This window comes from Meleagris gallopavo, chromosome 28, assembly GCF_000146605.3.
Source record: "Meleagris gallopavo isolate NT-WF06-2002-E0010 breed Aviagen turkey brand Nicholas breeding stock chromosome 28, Turkey_5.1, whole genome shotgun sequence".
NCBI lineage: Eukaryota > Metazoa > Chordata > Aves > Galliformes > Phasianidae > Meleagris > Meleagris gallopavo.
Window position 1 is genome coordinate 702,271 of NC_015038.2, and position 15,986 is coordinate 718,256.

General features: G+C 57.0%; 1 protein-coding gene across 1 annotated transcript in view; it reads left to right on the plus strand.

Annotated features, from left to right (window-relative positions):
• Positions 1 to 15,468, plus strand: part of LGR6 (leucine rich repeat containing G protein-coupled receptor 6) — a 52,366-nt gene extending 36,898 nt beyond the window's left edge. Inside the window, exons 7-18 of the mRNA XM_010724072.3 lie at positions 4,205 to 4,273; positions 4,678 to 4,749; positions 5,471 to 5,542; positions 6,276 to 6,344; positions 7,229 to 7,300; positions 8,167 to 8,232; positions 8,495 to 8,566; positions 8,676 to 8,747; positions 9,074 to 9,199; positions 9,720 to 9,880; positions 11,393 to 11,473; positions 12,611 to 15,468. Of these exons, the coding sequence (XP_010722374.2) occupies positions 4,205 to 4,273; positions 4,678 to 4,749; positions 5,471 to 5,542; positions 6,276 to 6,344; positions 7,229 to 7,300; positions 8,167 to 8,232; positions 8,495 to 8,566; positions 8,676 to 8,747; positions 9,074 to 9,199; positions 9,720 to 9,880; positions 11,393 to 11,473; positions 12,611 to 14,121 (2,443 nt within the window). The 3' untranslated portion in view covers positions 14,122 to 15,468. The remainder of the gene's footprint in view (positions 1 to 4,204; positions 4,274 to 4,677; positions 4,750 to 5,470; positions 5,543 to 6,275; positions 6,345 to 7,228; positions 7,301 to 8,166; positions 8,233 to 8,494; positions 8,567 to 8,675; positions 8,748 to 9,073; positions 9,200 to 9,719; positions 9,881 to 11,392; positions 11,474 to 12,610) is intronic.
• Positions 15,469 to 15,986: the final 518 nt, after the last annotated feature.

A 15,986-nucleotide genomic window follows, 5' to 3' on the forward strand; every position in this document is an offset into this window, starting at 1 on the left:
AACGCATCACTGCAGAGAAGAAATCGCTCCCAGTACCCAGAAGCTCCGCTCCCCGTCCCGTTCCTCTCTTCCAACACCAACGTGCCGCGGGGGGCGCAGGTTTGTGCCCGGGGGTCTGGGGGTCCCCGTGTCCTTCCTGCCGGTCAGCTCAGCAGCACCCCGCTGTACCCGGCGGCTCTGCCCGCCCCACCGCTCCCCCCGCTGGCAAAGCGCGGCCGCTCTCCTCCTCCTCCTTCCCGACCCTTCGGCCCCGCCGTTATCGCTCGCGTCCCGCCGCCGGCTCTCCCCCGGCCCGGCTCTGCGCTCCGCTCCCTTTGTCTCTCCTCAGTGCTTCGTGCGTGGCAGCGCCGCGCTCCCGGGACCCCCCAGGAGATCCCGCTCTCAAAGCCTTGTTTCGACCTTGTTAAATAAATCACACGGAATTGAAAACACATTTAATTCAGTACCTTCCTCAGTTAGAGAGCAGACAGCAGTGCTGCGTGGAAGAGACGCATTCCGGGCACTGCTGCGTTTTTTAATGGAGAACAGAGCTCCAGGACAGCTGCAGGCATGCAATGTGGAGATACAGACCGGTCCTCTGCTGCGCCCTGTGAGCCCTGCGGGATGTGAGCACGGCGTGAGGGGTTCGGTGCTTCTGGGCCGGGCTGCCAGCACACAGCCCTGTCTGGAGCTCACTGCCCTTCTGGAAGAAATGGGGCGCCAGCATCACCCACAGCTCTGCCATCGCATCCTGGCTGCTCCTTGTTTCCTGCTAAAATGGGCACCTGTGGGCCATGTTTGCTCCCGTGGATGAATCCCACCATAGGGCAGCTCTCTGCCCGGTGCACACTCCTCTCAGAAGTCTCCATCTGGGGTTTGTGCTGCTGTGACACGAGAGAAGCGTGGCACCAATGGCTGCTCCTGGCAGCGCTGTGTTTTGGCGAGCAGCTCGGTTCAGTGCCATGGAGGAATGCAGCGGGTCGGCTGGGCTCAGCACAGCTTCTGAGCCCCAGTTAAATCTCTCCCACTGCAGCAGTGGTACTGGAGAGCTGGCAGTGCAGGACAGGAGGGGATGCAGCACCGCTTTGGGACACAAACAGCCAGCACTGTGCTGCCTCCTGCTCCTAATTGTGTGCATCTTCAGGTTTATTAGCTGCAAATTTGCGGTGTTTTGTGGCTTATGCAAGAATTTATAGTACTGCATAATTGGTTTTTTTCTTGTCTGTCTTCTTGCGTGGAACCACTAACAGCCCCTAGCAGGCAGAAAATTGACCTGAGACTCTTTCCCCTCCTTCTCTCTTTCTGGCCCTATTGGAGGTATTAATAGCGCCGTGTGCTGTCGGCTCCAAATCAGCCCAGCACTTACAGCCCAAAATAGCTGCGCCTTTGATGTCAGTTTGCTTTCATTTCTACATAGACAAGGCTGGTTAAGATTTTCCTCATACAGAGCTGCAGGCTCACTAGAAATAACAGCAGTGTGAAGTCAGCCACTCCGCTGTGCTCGAGCTGAGCCCTCTGAGAGGTTTTCATTGTAACGTGGAGCACAGCTGAGGAAAGCAGTTCTTTCACAGTCGGTTTCTGTAGGACTTGTGGGCTGGGTGACTTTGCTTCCAAAGGCCTTTGATGGTGGGCAAAGCTCCCTTCCTTGTGCCGTTTGGCACTTCTTCCCACTTGAGGTTTCATGAAGTTCTCCTATTGTTTTGGGGCGAAGATGTCCGCGGGGTGTTGGTGTTCTCCAGTCCAGCAGTGCTGGCGTTGGCTCTGCTGTCCCAGACGCACCACCCCTCAGCCGCGAGACCCCCGGGCAGCCCTGAGAGCCCCCCGCGGCCACCCCTGCCCCCGGGCTGCTGCAGTCAGTGGGGACGGTGTCACCTGGTGGCAGGTTGGGCCTTCTGCAGCCACGTCATCCCAAAGCTGGATGCTGGGGGAAGGACCTGATGGTGGGGTTGGGAACAGCGAAGCACCAGGACCAGAGAAACGTTGGGATCAGCAAAGTGTTGGCACCAGCAAAGCACTGCAAAGCAGCTCAGATAAGGCATGGAGAGGGAGTGGACACTTGAAGGAGTTTCCTGCAGCACATCCATTTTCCATATCCACACACCCCCCAGAAAGAGGCTCAGATGTCAGCAGAAGGAACCGAGGACTGAACTTCCCTAAAATGAGCAGAAATATCCGATTCCTGTGGAGCTCCTCACCGCCGCTGCCCAGCGTGATGGCTGGGGACCATTTCTGGGCCACCGCCTGAACCAGGGCCAGGCTGGAGCTCCGGGAAGGAAAAGGAAGAGACAGAGAAGCCACCCTCGGGTGCTGCCCTGGGCTTGGGGCTCGGGGAGAGCTGCCCCTCTGCTGGGAAGGGCTGAGGCCAGGAGCAGCGCAGTGCCCGCCTCACCCAGCACCCAGCCAGACGGGCTCCCCACATGTGGCACTGCAGTGCCGGAGGCAGGGCTGCGCCCAGAGCTGGGGCAGCGCTCAGGGAGGTGGTAATGAGGACAGATGGGTTTATTTCCCGGGAGGGAACCTCACTACGCCAAAAACCAGGAAGCACCGGCAGGAGCGAGCGTGGGCGCATCGCCTCTCCTCCTGGGCACGGCGGCGTTGCTGGCGGCCAGGCTGCAGCAGCGTGACAGCACCTGGGTGCACTTCCACTTCCCAACAAGCCCAACACACGCCAGAGCCGGCGGTGGCTTTTCTTCCCCAGAGGGATCTGCTGAACACAGCGCTCTTTGTGTGCGCCGAGCGCGGCGGGGGAGGCGCGGGGACGCTGCCAGCTGGGAGCGGTGTGTGCTCGCTCAGGAAGGACGGGTCCTGTGCGTACTTGCACACACATCGAGGTACAAACAGAATGTTCATCTGCTGATGAAAGAGCAGCCTGCCTGGAAGAGACCCGGCCTGGAAAGGAAGTGCATTTCTAGAGAAAGACGGGCGCAAGTCCCGCAGCGCTGAATTACCCCAGTCAGTAGCATTGGGTGCAGATCCAACAGCTCCTCTGTTCGTGAATCACAGGTGATGTGAGTTCTGTCTCTGTTGGCAATGCTTCCCACCTGGCGGCTTTGCGGGCACGTCGGGTATCGCTGCAGATTTACCATGGCAGCACCAAAGCAGGGACGCAGAGTGACCGCCATACGGGGATGTGGGCAAAGGAGAAGGTCTTGGGGGGGAAGGAGATCAGAATGGAATTACTGTGCCTGGGCCCAGGGATGAGGATTACAAGGAAATCGGGCAGCAACTCACTGCTGTGTGAATGGGTGGTTATTTCTGTTCTGTAAACCACAATCCAGGTTACGTGGTAATTACTTCAAGGCCCATTAAGTGTAATTATACAGTAATATCCAGGAGCCCGTAATTACCCTCATGTTCCAGAGTATCTCCCACTTAAAACTCAGTGAGTTTCATGCAGGGAGGAAGCAGTCAGTTTTCAGCCCTCGGGGTCTGGGCTGTCCAGAAGGAGCCAGAGGGGTCCGTGTTGGCTGGAGCTGCCCTTAGGACTCCTGGTTGCCAAGTCAGGGTAATAAACTGCACTTGTCATTATGACCACCTGTATTACACATCTTCCATTTTAATTATTATACTGCAAATTAAACTTAACCTCCAGAACTGTCCACACCTCTTCCCCATCACTTCCACCTTTGGCTCATGGTTTCAATGTGAGGTTCACCTCAGCCATCAGAAGAAGACCTGGACCTTCTCAGAGACGTTCCTCGTAGTGGTCCCAGCACGTCCCAGAGCTGGGAGCTCCAGCTCCCCTACGAGAAGCACCAAGGAAGCTGTCCCCTGCTCTGCAGGTCTCTGCTCCTCTCGACAATTAGAGAGAGCCCTTCCATGGGCTGAGCTGACACTGTTCTCATGTTTCTTGTTCTTCATAACCAAGATAAATGGCTCCCAGCCCCAGTGCCTCGGGGAGAGACCCTGGGAGAGGGGAATTGGGCTCTGGGGACACAAGGCAGCAGCGTGGCCCAGCTCTGGGCACCAAGAGGCTGGTGGGGAAGGAATGCAGATGGCAGCAGCTGTGGTTTGGACTGGCCTTCACCCAACAGTGCTCCTCATAGGGAACATTCCTGCAGCAGGAACATCTGAGAGTCAGTGTCCAGGCAGTGGCTGGGTGGGCACGGTAGGAAAAGCCTTTCTGCCACGCTTGACGACCAAGTTTCCATGCCTTAAAAGCACAGGTGCACTCCACTGGGTTCCTCCAGCAACACTGATGACTGTTCTCCTCTCTGTCTTTCAGGGATCTCAATTACAACGAGCTGCTGGAATTCCCAGGGGCCATTCGGACGCTGGGCCGACTGCAGGAGCTGTGAGATTTCCTATTTATTCTTTTTCAGAAGGGTTCCCTGTTGGAGAGTGACCTATCAAATACTGCCCATGCTTTCACTGGGAGGGCACTCAGCTCGAGCCCTTCTTTTCTTTCACCCACTCTTCCCACTACACACATCCAGTACTTCATCCCCTCAAAATCACCCGAGTTGACACCCACAAGGGTAGAAGACCCAAGATAGGGCCAAGGGCAGCTGGTAGGGATCCTCAGTCCTGAGAGAAGACTTTGTCCACTTGCTGAGCTGATGCTGCAGGCAGGACTGAGCCTTCACCCCCTATTTTATGTACATCTAAAGGCCCTCTGCCTCCAGAAGTGTTGAGGAAAGCAAGCACCTCCAAGCCCTTCTAATGCATTAATATCAAGATGTTTCTTTCTCCCAACAGTGGTTTTCATAACAACAACATCAAAGCCATCCCAGAGAATGCATTTGTTGGGAATCCCCTTCTCCAAACAATGTAAGAAAATTAAACGGTGTTTCCTAAATCTTTACATCCCCCAGAAAGAGGCATTTCCTTACATCTTTGGTTGGGATTTCTGACAGTTGTCAGCATGACCGCAATTTGACATTTGTTGTATGGAGGTTAATGGAAGCTGAAATTATCTCCTTCCCAGCTACGCCTCCAGTTCTCTGCCATGGGTTCTCCTTTACCCTCAGCTGAACTCTGCTGCAGCCATCAAGGCTGACAGTGGTGAAGGAATGGGAAACGCGAGGCCATGCTGTGTGTAAGGGGATTTCCTAAGCCCTGGGTGACATCTGCCTCATGTTTAGAAATCCCAGCAGAGCAGTCAGCTGGGTGAAAACAGTCCCTGCCCCGGTCAAAATAAAGCAGCCTCCCCCCATCTCCCCACGGAGTGATGTGGGGGTGGGACACATCTGGCACACGCACGTCCCCACTTCTCTCCATTGAGTGCGACAGGTGGGAGAGATGCTGTGGGTTTGTGAGATCAGAGCTATGGCCACATGCAAGGCGTTGCACCGTGGAAGGATCAGTGGAGGGCTTTGCCTCATTGCAGCCTGCCTGGTTCAACAGAATACTAAAGGATCCTTTTAGAGCAGCAGGAGTGGAGACCTCAGTTTAACCAATGTTAATGCCTACTGCCCCAGGCTCTTACCTGTAACTGCACCTTCTCCTGCATACACAGCAAGATCTAACCAGTTGCCCATTTCCTTTGCAGCCATTTTTATGACAACCCCATCCAGTTTGTTGGACAGTCTGCCTTCCAGTACTTGCCAAAGCTACACACTCTGTAAGTTCCCCAGGCAGGTCCTCAGATACACAGCCCAGGCCCGAGCCTCACGAGCAGGACACCTCCGCGTCCTTCTCCATGTCCTGTTTCCCAGAGGCCTCGTGCCAACAGGAGGCCATGGTCCACTCTTCTGGCCTGCCCCAGTTATTAACTTAGCTGAGCAGCCAGAGGTGCCAGTGCTTCCTTTGCATGGTGCTCACATGGTGCTCAGGGCCACCACTGAGTGCCGGGCACCACAGCAGCAGCTCCACACCCACCATCAGCAGCCCTGCTGGAGATTGGGGCAGAGGTGACCTCAGAACTGCTCCTCACAAGCCACAGCCAGCTGTCACTGCAGGAACACACACAGACTGTTAACATCCTTCCTCTGAATGCATCCTTCCGCAACGGATGCCCAGGCTTGGGAGGTGTGGCTGGGATGCCCTTCTCGAATTCCCAATGGAAATCACTTTTTTTCTTTTTTAATGACACAATTTGGGTAGAAATCCTGCCCAGAGTGTCAGTGGTTGGAGGAGGTCTGAGCTTGCCAAGCCTCCCTGCAGAGCAACACTCATCCCCAGCGCAGTGCATCGGTGCCATGGGAGACGCTGCCCACTGCCCAGCAGCAGTGGCACACAGATGGGAGCAGCACCTCTGGGTCTGGGCCTCCCATCACCACATTTGGGGTGAGGGGCAGCCTGGGCCCTCAGGCAGCTGCTCCTGACCCGCTCAGTTCTGCCTCTTCTCCTTGCAGGTCTCTCAACGGTGCAACGGACATCAGAGAATTCCCAGACCTAAAAGGCACCACCAGCCTAGAAGTTTTGTGAGTGGCAAATCTCTCCCTTTTACCCCACTATTTGTGCTCTGCCCTCTTCAAGGCGGTCCAGGACAACTCTCACAGTGCTGTGCAGCTCTGCCCCTCCTGGGCACAAACCTCTCTGCTTCGTTTCATCCCTGTGGCTCCTGAAAGCGGCTTTCTTCTCCGTGAGTTGCTCTCGGTACTGTTGAGCATGCTCTGATCTTTTGGGGTTGTTTTCTTTTTTTTTTTGGATTATTTTCTTCTTTTCCTTCTGCATCTGTGAAGGAATGAGCCTTTGGCTGCGGTCTGTTGGGATCAGTGCCTGTCTGCCCGCCCCAGGACCAGCGCCGTGCAGTGCAGCACGGTGCTGTGATGGGAACCTCTGCTGTGTTTGCCACATCGGGCTGGGGGCTGCATGCCCAGGGGAGCAGGCAGCAGCAGGACGCAATGTCTGCAGCCCCGTGGGTCTCTGTGGGGCACGGTCTGCGAGCAGTGCTACAGTGGGGGCACAGTGAGTGCCTGCCCAGCCCTGGCTGTGCCTTGCTGCCGGGATCGGGGCACCCCACTGCCCCACACATGGGATTCTGAGGCAGCGGTGGCTCCGGAGAAATCACCAGTCTGGGTGGTGGGGAACTGGGACAGCAGGGTGTGCAGCCAGCTGCCCCAACACAGCCGAGGACACCACTGAGTTCAGTACCCAGCAGTGTCTGAGTTTCTTGCATTCACCTTTACCAGGCCCAGCAGCAGTGCCCGTTTCCAAGGCAGTTTTTGGTTCTTTCTGGGTATCTCATTATCTCACATATGTTGTCTCTCCTGCCTCTTCCTGGGGTGGGTAGCTGGGCTTGCAGGTAGCAGAGTCTTTGCTCCAGTCCCACCGACACCACCTCTCCCCTCTCCTTTCCCCCCAGGACGTTGACCCACGCAGGCATCCACCTCCTCCCCAGAGCCGTGTGCCAGCAGCTGCCCAGCCTGCGCGTCCTGTGAGTAATGTGCATTTCTCTGTCCTGTCTGCTCTTCAGAAAAGCACCATCAGAACCTGGGCTTTCCTCTTGTCCGGCTCAGGGAGTGGAACACCACCTCACGGTTCTGTATCTGTTGTGAACACGCCTTCTTCTCAGGCACTGCCTTGATTTCTGCATGCCCTATCAGCTCAGCAAGGCTTGGAGTGATGCTGAGAGGGAGAGGATGGTTTGTCTTTAACCTGGCACCCACTGTGCCAGCTCAGGAGCACACCCCTCTGATCCCGAGGTCCCCAACCTTGTCTGCAGTCAGTGACATCTTCAGGAAGTGAGTCATGAGCCAGATTTATACAAGTTTGCAGCCTGAGGGCAAGAAGAAGGTTTGCCTCTCATCAGTCTTTACACACGCGAGCTGGAAATGAAAACAAGCCTCTTCCAGGAAAGCAACAAGAGTGAATTCTGGATCACAGAAGTTGGAAATGAGAAAAACACAAAAATAAAAGAACACCATTTATAACTTAGCAGATCGTAGTGTTTTGGCTCCAGCTGTCCCTGCAGGGAAGATCTCTCAGCTTTAGACATCTGAGCCAACTCGATGCCACCAAAATGTGCCCGCTGCCTTTGGGACGGTCGGGGCTGCAGGGCCCCATGTGCTGTGTCGATGTTTGCAAGTTACCAGGCTGTAAACCTTCATGTTGTCAATGCCTGCCCCTCCTTGTGAGCCAGCTTTTACGAGGACACCCCACCTTGCTCCTTGTTCCTCTTTCCCCACTCATTTACTGACATTAATTGCACCGCTATCAGGGCTGCACACCTGGCGCCAAAGAGAGGCGCTCGCCCTTCATTTCTTCTCTCCCTGACGTTCTGTGCTGGTCTCTCCCCCACAGAGAGCTGTCACACAACAAAATCGAAGACCTGCCCAGCTTCCACCGGTGCCAGCGGCTGGAGGAGCTGTGAGTACAGAGCTCAGGGCAAAGGGGTCACATTGGTGGGCAGAGCAGCCCAGCACTGAGCTGCTGGTGCTGGGAGGGCTGAGCACTGCGCTCACTGCTGGGGATGCAGACGTGCGGGATAAGAGCGCCTTGCCCCTGCATTTTTGCCCCATGAAATAAAAGAAGTTTCCCAGACTCGCATGGCTTGCCCTGTGCCAGCCTGCTGCTGTGAGGTGTGCACGCTGCCTTCAGCTGGTCCTCAGACCAGTTTCTGCTTTTCCAGTGGTCTCCAGCACAACAGAATCCACGAAATCAGAGCGGACACCTTTGTGCAGCTGACAGCCCTGCGCTCCATGTAAGCTCTGCAGTGGGGACGGCCGCCCCGCGCTGCCGGTCAGGCTGTCCTGTCCTTCCCTCCGCTCGCTCTCCGGTTCTGCTCCCATCTCAGTATCCTTCCCTTGCAGAGACCTGAGCTGCAATGACATCCATTTCATTCACCCCGACGCCTTCGTGACGCTGCGCTCGCTCACCAAGCTGTAAGTGGCGGTGATGTTCGTTTGATGTTCGTTTGACGTTTGTTTTGCAGTGCCCTGTGCTGCCTGGCAGGCAGTGCCTGCATGGTGCCGGTGGGAGCAGACCGAGTCACAGTGCTTCCTACTGGTGTCAAAAGTCACACAGAGCTCCCAGCACACACATTAACCCATCACTGCCCCCATGGCCTGCAGCCCCCATCCATCAGCTCCAGCGGATCCTGAGCCCAGGCAGCGCCCAGCCCCACTGCAGCACTGCATTTCAGGCAGAAAGCATGAGACAGCCGGCACAGCTCCCGGGTGCACTCCAGCTCTCTGCTTTCCTCCCACAGGGATCTGTCAGACAACCGGCTGGCAGTGCTGCCGCTGGGTGGATTGGGCAGCCTGACCCACCTGAAGCTGCAGGGCAACCCAGCACTCTCTGAGCCCTTTGCCGAGGACAGCTTTCCCAAACTAAGGTACTGCCTGCATCTCAGGCCCCATCCGCTCTTTTCCTTCCTGCTCTCTGTGTAGTCTCTACTTGTTTCTATCAGTCAGCCTCCCACTTTCATGGTTTATCCCGTGCTTTCCAGGCCAACAGATTGAGGATGCTCCACCTGCTGCCAACACACCTCACGTTTTACAGGCATCCATGGGAAGGCAGCGCTGCGCTCCCAGAGCAGCCCCCCTCCCCAAACCCACACACACATCTGGGAAGTGTGGAGCAGCTCAGGGCTCCTCTGGGGCATTCCTCCACTCACCCCACTCCTGCCTCTGGGCTGGGTTCAATTTGTACTGGGAGCACTGAAGGAGCCCATCAGTGTGGGGTGATGTGGGCCTGCACTCTGTCCCACGCGGAGTCCCTTTCAGGGAACCAAAGTTGTGCTGCAATGTGACCACTGGATGACAGATTGGCTTCTGATGCATGAAAATTCAGCACAAAGTGTGCAGCAGTAGGGAGCCAGAGTCACATACAAGTTCCCTTTTCTCCCTCTGCAGAGTCCTCGAGGTACCTTACGCCTACCAGTGCTGCGCCTATGGAAGCTGCAGTGGGTTCTTCAGAGCATCCAACCAGTGGGAGGCAGAAGGCGAGAGCCCTGAGGATGAAGATCCCCACAGGAGGGCCCTGGAGCTCTTCCCAGGTCACACAGACAACCACTGTAAGTAGGCTGAGCGGGATGATGCTCTGCAGCACCGTCATGCTGGCAGTTTGGGTGTCAGCCCAGGCTTGCAGGTCGGATGCTGCCAGCCGCCTCGGAGCAGGCAGAGGGATCCTCCTCCAGCTCTGCTGTGAATGGGCTTTGAGTGATGTCAGTGCGTGGGAGGAAAAGTGGATCAGGCACTTCTAAACCTTCATTCACATTCTAAGAGAAAGATCCAGTGCTCCTCAGAGGCACAGACGTTGCTCATTTCACTCTGCTGGCAGCAAGGTGGGACTCGGGCTTGGACACTTTGGGCAGCGCAGAGCCTCTGGAAGGATGTCTGCTGTTATCACTGGGACACACAGAGGGCGGACCCTGAGGTGGAGACAGTGAGCTCACAGGAGTGGAGTGTGGACTGTGTGGGCACCCCGCCTGGGAGGTGGAAAGAGAAGGAAGTGCGTGGGGAATACAGACCCATGCAGGGCACACAGGTGAAGCTGAGCAGCACTTTCTGTTCTGCAGTTGATTTTTCTGTTCTTCAAAATGTACTTCTGCATTAACCTCTGGATCCTGCTGCTATGAGGGGAGCACAAAGCACACTGCTGGCACGCAGACTCAGTACAGCCCTGTGTGATCCCATTGCAAAGGAACCTCAGAATGACACAAAGCAAAGCATGAGTTCCTTTCCCTCTTCTGTAACTGCTGGAGAGTGGAAATCGAGTTTCAGGACGCAGCTGGGAGGCTGTGTTTGTTTATACGCTCACATAAACACAGAGGCCATCTGCACTGCCCGGGTCTGTGTCCGTTGCTGCTGCCATCTGCCCTGCCCCCATCCTGCTCCTGCTGCCGCCCGGTCTGGGGCTCTTTGATGACCCTGAGGATCCTCTGCCAAAACACCAACCCAGCCCCTCCCGCGGTGCCCAGCCAGCCTCAGTCCCATGGATTCCACATGAGACTGGAGGGGAACAGCGAGTGCTCGCAGGCTGTGCCAGATGAGTCTCTTAGCAGCTCATAAAGGCTCACATTTTCGGATGTTAAAGCACTGGGTTTGCCTGAAATATCAAACCACAGCACTGCAAATGTGGAGTGAACACGAACATCCTTCCTCCTTTCCGTTCAGTAACACGTGGGCTATTTTTGATGATGAAGCTGTTGAGATATTACTGCTTTACTTAATCTATTTGTGTTTCAGCTCTTCTTTTCTGATGGTCAGCAGTGGGATTTAGCTGTGTTAGATGAATCTTGTAACAGGAGGAAAAAAGTCCCCAAACATTCCTTCCCTACAAGAAAATGACCTCATTAGAAGAAAATAACTCCAAAACTTTTGCTGCTTGGGATATGATAGAATCACAGACCTATGGGATGGCTGGGTTGGAAGAGACCCCGAAGAGCCATAAAAGTGGTTGGGTTGCCTCCCATCAGCTCATGCTGGGAAGGTCTAAGAGGAGGGCAGGCGCTGGGAAAAGCTTCTGGCCCTGCTGGCCCTGCTCATTCTTCTTCAAGCACTGCTTCTCTGTTGCTTTCTTGCAGATGACCTCGAGGCAGATGAGCTCCAGCTGGACCTTGAGGACTCAAAGCTGCACCCCTCTATCCAGTGCACGCCCAGCCCCGGTGAGCAGGCAGGGAAAACCTTCCCTCTGAACATATCTGCACTCCTTTGAGCATCGCTAAACTCTCAGGCCCCCACAACCCTTCCTGCAGCATCTCATGTGGAAACCACATCTGAGATCCTGGCCCACCTGAGAGTGAGGCTCTCGAGCTGGGCTCTGTGAGATGGGCAGCTTCTTTCTCCCACTTGGAGGGAGCTGCCCTCTGATGGGGAGAGGACAAAAGCGTGGTGTCCCAGTCCGGATATCAGCAGTATCACCCCTCCATCACCCACCCATCGTCCTGTAGTCAGGCTCTGGCACTTGAAGCAGCCTGTGCTGTCTCCTAGCCACTCCAGACTATTGCATGACAAAACCTTCTCCTTCATCTCCCATGAAATCCAAATCCTTCCCAAAAGCAACTCTCCCATTTCACTGTCTCCTCTCTCCTTTCTCCTTTGGCAAAGAGCACCCACTATCTGTCCCCTTTTCACCCCTGCACGACTCCCGTCTCTCATTCCCTCCTTTCTCCACCTCAATCCTCCATCATTCTCTCTCCTGACATCCTCCCACATTCTCTTTGCTCAGGTCTTTCGATCCCCTCCCTGACACCGCAGCTCCCTCCTTCTTTCTCCTTGCCTGCTCCCTCCCTCCCTAACACTTCATCCCATCCTGGCCGTCCCTTCTGCATGGAGGTCATTCATGCCAACACAATAAAACACAGCTCAGCCAAAGCTGTGGGTTTAGGGCAGAGCTGGCAGTGCAGAGGGATGCAGCATGCTGCCATCTCTCTTGCATCCCCTCTTCACAACTCTGTGATCCCTGGGGTGTGGGGGGAAGAGCAGCTCCTGGCAGAGGAGCCCAAACGCAGGCTGAGCCCAGGAGCACCGATGGGGCTGGAAACCCACAGAAATGTGGGGCATTATGGCCATGAGCTCCTCTGAAAGAAGTCCCCCTTGACTTCAGAGCCTGAAGAGGATTCAGCATAGGGCAGGGGTGGGACAAGAGAGCAAAAGGACTTTGCCATGCACAGAGTCACGGGGTGACAGTGCCGGGATCTGCCCTCTCCTCTGTCCTGAGGAGCTGGGGCCACCGCGCTGAGCAGCAGCACCGGAGCAAAGCACTGGTTTGGGGTTTTAACTTTGGGTTTGGTTTCTTTCAGGCCCCTTCAAGCCTTGCGACCACTTGTTTGAGAGCTGGATCATTCGCCTGGGCGTCTGGGTCATCGTTCTGGTCTCGGTGCTCTGCAACGGGCTGGTGGTCCTGGCCGTCTTCGCCTCTCCCAGCTACCTCTCTCCAGTTAAGTTTGTCATCGGCTCCATAGCCGGAGCCAACACGCTGAGCGGCGTTTCCTGCAGCATGCTGGCCCTCGTTGACGCCCTGACCTACGGCCACTTCGCACAGTTCGGCGCCAGGTGGGAGAGTGGCACGGGCTGCAGGGTGACCGGCTTCCTGGCCATGTTCTCCTCCGAAGCCGCCATCTTCCTGCTGACATTGGCTGCAGTGCAGTGCAGCGTTTCGGTCTCCTGCGCGCGGGGCTGCAGGAAGGCACCCTCCCTTGGCAAGGTGAAGGCCGCAGCGCTCGGCTGCCTCTTGCTGTCCTCCGTGGCCGCAGTTCTGCCTCTCTTCTCCATCGGGGAGTACGGAGCATCCCCGCTGTGCCTCCCGTACCCCATCCCGGGTGGGAAACCCGCCACCCTGGGCTTCACCGTGGCCTTGGCGATGACGAACGTGCTCTGCTTCCTGGTGGTCACAGGCACCTACATCCGACTGTACTGCAGCCTGCTGAAGGGCGAGTGCGGCGCTGTCTGGGACTGCGCCATGGTCAAGCACGTGGCCTGGCTGATCTTCACCAACTGCCTCCTTTACTGCCCGGTGGCCTTCCTCACCTTCTCTTCCACGCTCAACCTCTTCCTCATCACCCCGGAGGTCATCAAATCCGTCCTCCTGGTGGTCCTGCCCCTGCCCGCCTGCCTGAACCCCGTGCTCTACCTGCTCTTCAACCCCCACTGCAGGGATGACCTCCGCCTGCTGCGGCAGAAGGGCCGGGACAGGGGCGGCTGCCCCCAACCCTGCGGGCTCGACGACACGGAGAAAAGCTCCTACGACTCCACGCAGGCTCTGGTCAGCTTCTCTGACATCGACCACATATTCGAGACGCCCGATTCCCTGGGAGCACATCCCATCCTCGACAGCTACCGCTTCCCCCCCACGACGCTCGTGCCCTGCCAGCAAAGGATGGGCGCCGGGGGGAGGGAGCGGGGCTGCTCCGAGCTCTGCCCCTGCCTCAGTGACAGCGCGGTACTGACGGCTCCAGAGAGCGGGGAGCCGACCGCCCGCAGCCCCCGGGCCGCCTCCGGCCCCCCCCCCGCCCTACATCTCTCACGTATAGAGCTCGGAGCAGCCGTGCCCACAGCGCGGAGAGCCGGCCCCGGCTGGGCGGCCAGCAAGGTGCCAGCGGGCTGCTCCACCTCCAGCACCAGCACGACCCGTCTACCCCCACCCCCCCACATCCGCTGCCCGTTGCCGAGGTCTTGGAAGGGGCTCCGACAGCTCCAGGCGCTCCGGGCTGCCACGGGAGGGGACCGCGTTTCCCTGCTAGGGGCTGTGTGGGAGGGAGCCCACCGGCTCAGGGAGACCCTCCTCCTCATCGGCAGCAAAACCCAGCCCTAAGGACAGCTTAGTACACACAAGGCAGTGCTCTGCAGCAGAGACACGTGGAAGCAGCCAGCTGCAACGACGCGGTCACCCATAGGTGGTGGTAAACCCGGGTCCCTGCGGGCCCGCAGAGCTCTGGAAGTGGGCTTGTGTGCCCTTAACACCACCAGCTGCAAAGGCAGAGGAGATGGGTTATGAGCAGTGGACTCGTGGGGGCTGCTGATGTCGAGTGGTTTCTGTGCTGGGAGCCTTGCTGCTGGGCAGTGCCTGCTCCTTCAGCCAACACCCCGGGCTGGAAATGCTACTGCTCTTTCAACCCAACAATGGGTCTCTGACCCCCAAAGCAGCCAAATCCAAACACCTCCCCCAAGAAACCCTCGTGCTTTGCCTGTAGTCACCTGGCCAGGTTGCCTGGGGGCATATGGGCCTCCCCACACTCACAGAGCTCTCCACCTTCGCACCTTCGCCCAGAGCTGCCAGATTCCATTGGGAATGGTGGGGATGGGGTCTGGCTCATTCCCTGCCCCCAAATCTCACCCTGTAACATGCTCTTACTTCAGGAGCACGCTGAAGAAGACCTCCATAGAAGAGCCCATGTGGGGGCTGTGCTTGTCCCTCCCTTTGTGAGGACAGCTCAAATAGGAGGGAACAGAAATCAGCTTTGTGGGATGGCAATGTCAGGAGGACGCAGACCACTGTGAATGGTCCTGAATTGTCTCCCCACAGCTCAGGGATCTCCCAGATCCATTCTCCCCATCACAACCCACCACCACCTGCCACCCGCGGTCAGCTCTGGGCAAAGCTTTAGTCCTGCCGGTGTTACCACAGCTGTATCAGCCATCCATCCCTGTGAGATAATAAAGGAGCCCCGCTGCTGACCAGTGGCTGCTTTCTGATCTCTTGCCTCGTGCCCTCTTGGTTTGCCCTGCGGCTGCCTGCTGCTTCCCCCCAGGGGAAAAGTCTAATTGTGTGTGTTGTTGTGTCTTGTTTTTTTTTTTTCTTTTTTTCTTTTTTCCCCTCCTGCATTTCTTTCCAACGGAATCAATCAATTAAAATAACTGAATTGTTTTCCTCTTCCCCCTCCTCCCTTTCTTCACATTTCGGTAGTTTTTGTTATGGGAGGAATTTGAAAGCAAGAGAACATTGTCCTCTTCTGGACGTTTCCAGAAATGGCAGCGAGGCAGGAGGGCGCTCAGCTACGGGGGAACTCAACCCCTCTCTCCCTGCCACCGCGCCTCAGCGTCGCCCAACGCCCATTAAACGTCAAGGGAGAGCTGACCCGGTGCTGAGCCTCTGTATGTTGGAAGAGGATGCGTTTGTGCGAGCCCCCTTTGGGATTTTACACGTGTAGATGACAGTACTGAAGACACAGACACAAATATTTGTGTGAATGTTTATAACTTTGATACCAAAGACTTAAACAGCTCGCCTGGCGTTAAGGCAGCAAAACCCACCGCACCACACCGGAAAAGGGGGCGGCCCCTGGCGGAAGTGACAGCCCCCCCGCCCACTTCCGGCGCGAGGCCGCGGTGGGCGGGGCCGCGCTCATTCTGCGCCTGCGCACAGCTCCGTTGCCGCTCGCTCCAGCGGGCGGAAGCGGATGTAAGTGAAGCCGCGTCGGCCGCCATCTTGGTTACGGGGGTGCCGAGGTACCCGTATGTCGGACGCCATATTTGAGGCTGGCAGTAGGGGAAAGGCGACGGCCCGAGCGGCGGCCCCAGCGGAGCGGGGAGATAGAGCGGCGGCCGCGGTCCCTGGGGTTCGGTAAAGTCCCTGCTCGCCGGTAACTATAGCCGCTCGTAGACCGCAGGGGGCGGGGAAAGGCCTCCGCCCGGCCCGGGTCCCCTCCGCTCCCGCCGGGGGAAGCAGGCCGCATCGCG